Source organism: Pelmatolapia mariae, linkage group LG1 (assembly GCF_036321145.2).
Source record: "Pelmatolapia mariae isolate MD_Pm_ZW linkage group LG1, Pm_UMD_F_2, whole genome shotgun sequence".
In the NCBI taxonomy this organism is placed as follows: Eukaryota; Metazoa; Chordata; class Actinopteri; order Cichliformes; family Cichlidae; genus Pelmatolapia; species Pelmatolapia mariae.
The window spans coordinates 3,416,575-3,426,027 of record NC_086227.1 but is presented as its reverse complement, the minus strand read 5'-3'; the positions used below and the strand labels follow the sequence as shown (position 1 = coordinate 3,426,027).

At 42.8% G+C, this 9,453-nt stretch overlaps 1 protein-coding gene across 1 annotated transcript; it reads left to right on the top strand.

Annotated features, from left to right (window-relative positions):
* Window positions 1–162: 162 nt before the first annotated feature.
* On the top strand, window positions 163–7,257 carry crybgx (crystallin beta gamma X). The gene is made up of 6 exons (XM_063476303.1): window positions 163–206; window positions 656–704; window positions 3,455–3,576; window positions 4,500–4,635; window positions 6,898–7,037; window positions 7,125–7,257. Exons 1-6 carry the CDS (start codon window positions 163–165, stop codon window positions 7,255–7,257), a joined length of 624 nt encoding a protein of 207 aa, XP_063332373.1.
* The last annotated feature ends 2,196 nt before the right edge of the window (window positions 7,258–9,453 follow it).

Sequence of the window (9,453 nt, the reverse complement as noted above, 5' to 3'; positions counted from 1 at the left end):
AGTGTTTGCGGCTGTGGAAAAAGGAGACAACATGGGTTTAGCATATCAATGGCACAAGGGCCCCAACGACTGTTACAGAAATGTTTTGAGATTTCTAGCACTTGTCCGCTCACCTCAGCTGGCCATATTTAAGGGGCTTTATTGTAGCCTCGCAGAGCTGACATGAACATCTTTACTAAGGTCCCAGGATTAGTCCAACAAACCAGGTATGTTGAGAGTGCCCTACTCTGGCCACGGTCCACAGAGCGAGACACCCACCAGTAGTATTGAGGTGGGTGGGCCTGTGGCTTTACAGCCAGTTTCTCCTGATTATCATGCTGTGCTCTCTGTGATGCCTCCAACACCAGTTTCCCAAAATCACCTGGAGAGTGATGAAGGCTGTATGCACACATACTGTCTCGCATTTTAAAGTGCCAGATGATAGCGCTAATTCAAATTAATCTGAAGCATGAAAATAATTTGATGTAAGAGTTGGAAATAGAAATAAACACTGCAGTGATTTATTTATTTTTTTTAAAAATACATTTTCAAAGGCTAAAGTCTTGACTTTTGGTTCCAGACCACAGACTGGGGAGTTTTTTTGATCGCTGTAGTTTATGTCTTGATTATTACGTGTGTGTATATATAATTCATTCAAAGTTTTCTGTATCTACAGCAAGCTGGGGTCTGTGCTCCAACGTGCCTTCTACGGGTCCAGTGGGAGGGTGAGTCAAATAATTACTTAGTTACTTTGTCAAAGTATAGATGGGTTTCCCTAATATAAAGTGACTAGAATTTTAAAAATGAGTCAATCTGTGACACATAATTTGAATCGTCAAGTTAATTAGTAACTATTCTGATAATTGAGAAATCATGTTAGTCATTTTCACACCAAAAGAAAAAAAATGATCGACTTAACCCTCACCTAACATATATACCCATACATTTTAGTTTAAGAGAGCATAATATCCTTTTATACAAAAATTAGCTTAAAGGTATACCTTTTAAATTTCTTTAAGACATTTAAAATCTTAGCATCGCATCTTACATCACTTTATCAAAAATAAACAAATCAACAAAAATCATTTGTGATTTGACTTGGTGTTGTTTAAATCAAACAAACTTCATCCATCCATCCATACATTTTCTTCTGCTTATCTGGGGCTGGGTTGCAGGGGCAGCAGCCTAAGCAGAGAAGCCCAGACATCTCCCTCTCCCCGGCCACCTCCTCTAGCTTGTCTGGGGTAACACCAAGGTGTTCCCGGGCCAGCCGAGAGATAAAGTCTGTCCAGCGTGTCCTGGGTCTGCCCCGGGCCTCTTCCCAGTGGGACATGCCCAGTACACCTCACCCAGGAGGCGCCCAGGGGGCATCCTTGACATGGCTCCTTTCGATGCGGAGTAGCAGCGGCTCTACTCTGAGCCCTACCCGGATGGCTGAATTCCTCACCCTGTCTCTAAGGGAGAGGCCAGCCGCCCTTCGAGAAAGTTAATTGCTGCCGCTTGTATCAGCAATCTCATTCTTGGGCCACACACCTCATACTCCCGAAGCACCTCCCACATGAGGGACACAGTCGAATGCCTTCTCCAAGTCCACAAAACACATGTAGACTGGTTGGGCAAACTCCCATGAACCATCAAGTATCCTCGAGAGGACAAAGAGCTGGTCCGGTGTTTCGCGACCGAGATGAAAACCGCATTGTTCCTCCATCTGTTAGTCAACCGAGGTTTGACTAACGGATGGACTCTCCTTTCAGGCACCTTGGCACAGACTTTGCCGGGGAGGCTGAAGAGTGTGATCCCCCTCTGGTTGGAGTGTGATGGTTCCCTTCACCTCTGTTGTCCACCATCTGGTTCGGAGGTTATCACCAAGACAGGCACCAACCACCCTGCGGCTGCATCTCAATGCAGTAGCTCCAGCAATCGAGGTGCTGAATATGGTCCATTCAGACCCAATGTCCCCAGTCTCCCTTGGAATAGTGTTGAACCTCAGCCAAATGTGGGAATTTAAGATCTCGCATTGTCTGCTGGGTGTTCCCAGCGCAGCCTCACTATATGTTTAGGCACGCCAGGTGTGTCCAGCATCCTCCCCCGCCACCTGATCCAACCATAAGGTGGTGATCAGTTGACAGCTCACCACCTCTCTTCACCCAAGTGTTCAGAACATGCGGCTGCAGATCCGATGATACGATTACAAAATCCATAATCGACCTGTGGCCTAGAGTGTCCTGGTGCTACGTGCACTTATGGACACCCTTATGTTCTAATATGGTGTTCGTTATGGACAAACTGTGGTTTGCACAAAAGTCCAGTAACAAAACACCACTTGGGTTCAGGTCCGGCAGGCTGTTAGTCCCAGTTACGCCCCTCCATGTCTCACTGTCTGACTTTACATGAGCACTGAAGTAGGATGACAGAGTTCTCAGGTAGAGCACCCTCAAGCCCCCCAGCCAAGGTACTCCAAGAAGACCCGGTACTCCCCACCGCTGTTTGGCACATAAGCGCAAACAACAGTCAGCATCCATTCCCTGACCCAAAAGCGCAGGGAGCAAACAATCTTGTCCACCGGGAAAAACCCCACCGTACAAGCAACAAGCCGAGGGAATACTAAGATACCCACCCCAGCCCTCTGCCTCTCACTCAGGGCAACTCCAGTCTAACACAGAGTTCAGGCCCTCTCCAGGAGACTGGTTCCAGAGCTCAAGCTGTGCGTTGAGGTGAGCCTGACTATATCTAGCTGGTACCTCTCAGTCTCATGCACTAACTCAGGCTTCTTTGCCACCAGAGAGGTAACATTCTATGTGCCCATCGCTAGTCTGGGTAGTCTCAGGGATCGGTTACCCAACAACAATATATATGTATATATATTACATTTAGAGCTGAAGTCTGGGAGATTTTAGCTTGACTTGGCATAAAAACTGGAATCAGGGAGGAATGTCAGTCCTATGGCTCTATCCGAACTTTAAAATGTATCTCTATGTAAAACTCATCAGTCAGTCAGTTTTATCTTGGTTGTTTAGCATCTTCACTAAAAAAAAATCCATTTGTTTCTTTAGGAATTAAGTGGTTATAAAAACGAACCCCAGAAACCTCTATAAAATCAGCTTATTTGAGTCAAATATTTCAGATAGTTTATATCTTCTGTGAAAATTAATATTTCCATTCCCAGTACAAAAACCTCAGATGGCTCTGACAGCCAGATAATAGATGCTTGTTTACTGTTAGATCAATAGAATTTTCAATTTTGTAATGAAAGATGTGTTCATGTCAGACTAAAAAGCTACTCACACAGGAGCCTCACAGACAGGTTATGCTGCCACAAAGTCTAAAACTTGGTATACATATGCAATATTTGTCAAATATCTCCTAATAAGGGTCCATTTCATGCAGCCGTAACATCTCAGCAGGCTTCCTATGTTTGATGTTTTTTGGTTTGGGGTAAACTGTAACCATATTTTTGTGCTGTGGCTGCTCTCAGGTGACCCTTTTTGAACAGCGGAACTTTGCTGGCAGAAAGCTGGACCTGAGCTCTGACTGCACCAGGATCAGTGACAAGAACTTCCCAGAGAGATGCAACTCTGTCCAGGTGGAGAGTGGAGCGTAAGTCAACTTAAAACAGGCAGCAGGCCACTGATGCACGTACTGGTGTCTAAAGTTATCCAAAAAGTAGATAAAAGCATCTACAGTGGTGTGAAAAACTACTTTCCTATTTCTTGTATGTTTATACATTTAAATGTTTCAGAGCAGCAAACAAATTTAAATATTAGACAAAGTAAACACAAAATGCAGTTTCTAAATGAATGCGTTTATGATTAAGGGGGAGAAAAAATCCAAACCTAACAGCCCTGTGTGAAACAGTGATTGCTTTCTAAACCTAATAACTGGTTGGGTCACCCTTAGCAGCAACAAGTGCAATCAAGCGTTTGCGATAACTGGCAATGAGTCTTTTACAGCATTGTGGAGAAATCTTGGCCTACTCGTCCTCACAGAATTATTGTAATTTAGCCAAACTAGAGGGGTTTTGAGCATGAACCACCTTTTAATGACATGCCACAGCATCTCAGTTGGATTCAGGTCAGGACTTTGATTAGGCTACTCCTATATGGCCACTCCAAGTCTTCATTTTAATTTTCTTTAGCCATTCAAAGGTGGACTCGCTGGTGTGTTTTGGATCCTGCTGCAGAAACCAAGTGCGCTTCAGCTTGAGGTCACAAGCAGATGGCCAGAGATTCTCTCTCGGGATGTTGTGACAGCAGAATTCATGATTTCACATTACCACAGCAATTCTTCCTGTTCCTGAGGCAGCAAAAATGCCCACTTTAGCACACTTTTTCACACCACTGTATATCTGCGGCCTTCAATAAACAGACACTAAAAGCAAAATGAAATCAAAATGATGTTTAATCACTGTTTAGAGCCTATTTGAATCTAAAACAACATTTCAAACATATTTTTATTTTAGCTTTGTTGTTGTTTTTGCCTTTGCCACATCGATTTTCGACTCTCTCTCTTCTCATTTAAAGATGGGTGGGTTATGAGCATGAAAACTTCCGGGGACGTCAGTACCTATGGGACATGTCAGACAGGGGCGAGTACAACTGCTACGATAGGTGGTGTGCCCAAGGGGACCACATCTCCTCTGTCCGTGCTGTCAAACAGGTGGAACACAGAAACACACACTAGTTACAGAACATGCAGAACTCAGTCTGATTGGAAGATCTTCTTCTGTCTCGACCTTTTTAAAGAAGCGCTCTCAACATGCAGTATGCACTCCATATCTGCTGTACTGCTGACAAACAACTGAATAAAAGAGATAAAATAGTTTAGAGAAATACATCAGAGCTATTTGTGGTGGATTCCAGGCTTAAAACAGATTGTTTTGGTCTTAATAATTATGCAGACATTTTACTTGTTTTTGTGAAGAATGACTAATGCACAGTGTTAATGTCATAGAAGATGATATTTTTCTATATCCAAAGACAATGTGTTGGTAAATAATGTATATTGAGCTAACTTTGTGATGAACAAAAAAGCTGCTTAATAGTTACATATTAAGTAATTTAAAGTAATTACATTTTGATTATTCTAATATATAATGTTTTAATAATTTTTGGTTTAGCAAAAGTCATATTAAAAAGATTTTATCTGTGGTTATTTCTAAAGATATACTCCAGTATTAGGAGAAAACTTACAAAAGAAGAAATCAGCCTTAACAACAGTGTGCTGGTTCTCTCAGTCCACAGACACCAGCTAACCAGTTTTAGTTTTCTGTTAATTCAATTCAATTTCAATTCGCTTTTCTTTTAAACTTATCTGTTATTTCACAATAACAGTGGCCTCACAGCGGTAGATAAAGACCCTAAAATGTTGGAAAGAAATCCCCAGCAATCACATGACCCCCATAAGCAAGCAATCGGCAACAGTGGCAAGTGAACACTTCCTTTTAACAGGAAGAAAGCTCCAGCAGAAAATCTGAGCTCACTGGTTGGAGCTCAGATGAGGGGGAAAAGAAGAGAACCGAGTGACAAAAGACACACTATGGGAGAGAGTCAGTTTTTAATAGCTGCTAATTAAATACAGTAAGTAGTGTTGTATAAAGACACAGTGAGTCAAAATAGATGAGCGAACAGGAAACCTTCAGTGTATCATGGAAAGCGCCCCCACAGCCTAAGCCTCTTTGCAGCATAACTAAAGAATGGTTCAGGCTCACTGAGCCCAGTAGTATGGATCAGTGAGCCTTCAGCTTTCAGGCCCCTCTTCAGTTTGGCTTCAGCAGACAGACTGTCTCTGCTTTTAAGGTTAGGCTAAAAAATTTTCTTTTTGCTGGATCAGGTGACCCTGCATCCTCCCTTAGTTATGCTGCCATAGGTGTAGGCTGCTGGGGGATTCCCATGATGCATTGAGTATTTCTTCTTCAGTCACCTTTCTCTGTATATATTACTGTAGGGTCTACCTTACAATATCAAGCAACTTGAGGCGACTGTTGTTGTGATTTATATAAATAGAATAGAATAGAATAGAATAGATCCAGACCTGACTATATGCTGTATCGAAAAGGAAAGTTTTAAGCCTAATCCTGAAAGTAGAGAGAGCGCATGTCTCTTGAATCCAAACTGGGAGCCAAATCCATAGTAAAGAAGTCTAATAGCTGAAGGCTCTGCTTTCCATTCTACTTTTAAAAACTCTAGAAAGCACCAGTAAGCCTGCAGTCTGACAACAAAGTGCCCTGTTCAGATAGCACGGTCCCATAGCTCTTTAAGATATGACTGGGCTTGATTACTTGGGATTTTGTATGTGAGAAAAAGGATTTGAAATTTAATTCTAAATTTAACAGGAAACCAATGAAGGGAAGCTAAAATTGGAGAAATACGGTCTCTGTAGTTCCAGTTAGTACTTGCTGTAGTGTTCTCAATCACCTGAAGGCTTTTAAGGGAGATTTTAGAGCAATCTGATAATGAATTACAATACTCCAGCCTAGAAGTAATAAATGCATGAAGCAGCTTTTCAGGGTGTTTCTGATTTTAGCAATATTACACAATTAAATCAAAGCAATTGTAAATATTTGTTTAATGTTCTTTCTGAGGGATATGCCTTGATCAAAATAACTTAGGTTCTTCCTGTTTATAGATTATAGATGGACAATTGTGAACCACTGGACTGGAGTGCTGTTTTAGCACCTTATCTGCTGATTGAACGTGCATGTTGTAATGTAATGTAATCCCTCAGGTCATTAGCCAGTACATAACATTTATTTCAGTCTTCAAAGTTTCATGTTATCTTAAAGTAATTAGTAATCCAATATGATTAAAACTTTCGATTTCAACAGCAGTATAGCTTATTCAAAAATGCAGGAGCCATTAAACAAATACATTTAAAAACACACACACACACTCAACAGTTGTGTATTTCTGTGATTTCTAGGACAACAACGCTGCCAGAGCTCAGCTGTTTGAGCGAGCCGGTTTCTCTGGTAAGAAGATGGAGATCCAGGATGACATCCCCAACCTTATGAGCCGCTACAGCCTCAACAGAGTAGCCTCCATTCGTGTGCTCGGAGGAGCGTGAGTGATTAAACGAGTGAAGCCTTTGGACTTTGAGCAGTGTAACTAGTATCCTGCCAGAGATCTAACCTTCTTCTGTGTATACAGATGGGTGGTGTATCAGGAGCCCAACTACAGAGGACCCCACTACATCCTGGAGAAGCATGATTACAACAACTTCTCTGACTGGGGCAGCCAGAACAGCACCATTGGCTCCATGCGGAGAGTTCGCTTCAACTGAACACCAACTCTGAGCTATTGACATTGCGCCCATGAAACTTGTCAGCTTTATATACAAACATTTACATATTTTTAGTAATAAATTGTTAAAAGGCAAATGTTTTTGGTGTTTATTCTTCATAATTTATTACTTTTAATAAAAGACATATGGGTCTTCGAAATGTAAAGAATTTGTAACCGATGGGTAATCGATGGTTGTGCCCTAATACCAGAGTCAGCAACATGACACTCAATTGAAATCTATAGAATTCCATAACATAAAAGATGGTGGTAGAAGTATAACATCTGTGATCAAAAAACTTCTCTAAGCTCAAATGTTTGAAAAAGCAACCCTAATTATTATGACATGTATTGATGTTTTGCAGACACACGGAGGATAACCATATCATATTAACTTGTTTGCCATTTTGGACATAGGACAGTCATAGTGTGAACGTAGGCTCAAGCGAAAAAGGCCCCAGTCACACTGGCCTAGAGACTGATGTGTAACTCAGCCACCAGTCATTAGGAAAAAGTGTTGCTTTGAGTGGTTGCAGGACGTTGACGGCACTTGCAGGAAAAATGGCGACTAAAGTCCCAGTAACACAGGTCTACAGACCAGTTAGTCATCACCCCTGGCAACCACTGTTTGGCAAAAACGTCCTTGTTATTTTTTGAGTGTCTAACACAGCATATTACTATGGTCATAAACTGAATGGAAGACATGTGGATTCAGCTACTCTCTAAGCTGTAGTGAAACTGTGATTCAACACACGAATGGCCTGAGCATAAAAACTCCTCTTGAGCCTCTCCGTTTTTGTTCGGATGGTGCAGAACCTTCTGCCTGATTTCAGACAGTTCATTGCTGGGATGGGACGGGCCCTTCAAAATATGAGTTGCTCTAGTCCAGCATCTCCTGACATAAATGTCCTGTAGGGAAGGGAGAGCAGTCCTGCAGCAGAGAGACCCTGAACTTCCTCAGTTGTCGGAGGTGCCTAGCCTTTTTGGTCTGGACCTGAATGTGGGCAGACCATGTCAGGTCTGAGGAGATGTGGACACTGAGATACTTGAAGGACTGCACCCTCTCCACTGGAGCTCCATTAATGATAATGGGCTTGTAGTCTCTGTGCTGACTCCTTCTGAAGTCCACCACCAGCTCCTTGGTTTGCCAACGTTCAGCTGGAGATGGTTATCCTGGCACCATGATGCCAGATTCTTCACTTCATCCATGTAGGCCGCCTCATCGTTGTTGGAGATGGCGCCCAACACCACTGTGTCATCAGCGAACTTCACAATGGTGTTGGAGCCGTGGGTGGCCACACAGTCTGAAGTATAGAGGGAGTAGAGCAGTGGCGAGAGGACACACCCCTGTGGCGCTCCCGTGCTGATGATGATGCTGTCGGAGATGCACCTATCCACCCTCACCACCTGAGTTCTGCCAGTGAGGAAGTCCAACACCCACGCACACAGATGGCTGTTGAGTCCCAGATCCCTCAGCTTTGTGAACAGTCTGCTGGGCACTATTGTGTTGAACGCTGAACTGTAATCAACAAACAGCATTCTCACGTAGTTACCCTGTTTCTTGTCCACGTGGCTAAGGGTGGTGTGCAGGACGTGGGCGATGGCGTCCTCCGTGGATCTGTTGGTCGGTAGGCAAACTGGAGTGGATCTGTGGTGTCTGGGATGGAAGAGGAGATGGTTTTCTTCAACAGCCTCTCGAATACCTTCATAACTGGCCAGTAGTCATTCAGGCTTGTTGTTCTTGGGGATAGGGATGATGGTAGATCTCTTGAAGCATGTGGGGACCACAGACTTGAGAAACAACTTTTACTTCTCTGCTTCGAGTTTGTGTCGTACTTTTTTAAGGTTTACTGTTGCTCAGCTAATGATATATGCAGAAAAACATGAAAAATTGCAGGTAATTGTGGCAATTTTTCATCAACCACAGCATTCACTAGGTTTGTGGTACAGTATTATCTTTACAACCGATTCCATCCAGTGACAGCCAGAAACCTCCAGAAACCTCAACTAATCAGGAAATACAATTTTCCTAACAATCTGTCAATGTATCATGTCTTTAGTGGACATCTCTTGAGCAATGTGTGCATAACATCACATGAGTAACCTCCAAAGCATTGCAAAAACTCCACTGATGTTGGTTGCACTGGCTCATGATGTGGTTTGCACATTTAAACACGGGATCCAGAAAGCCATTCCA

Excerpts from the sequence above, each read along its gene's own strand:
- crybgx (XM_063476303.1), top strand. The coding sequence starts at position 163 with ATGAACATCTTTACTAAGGTCCCAGGATTAGTCCAACAAACCAG. Across the intron at positions 3,577-4,499 it reads GTCCAGGTGGAGAGTGGAGC|ATGGGTGGGTTATGAGCATG; the intron begins GTAAGTCAACTT and ends TCTCATTTAAAG. Across the intron at positions 4,636-6,897 it reads CTGTCCGTGCTGTCAAACAG|GACAACAACGCTGCCAGAGC; the intron begins GTGGAACACAGA and ends TGTGATTTCTAG.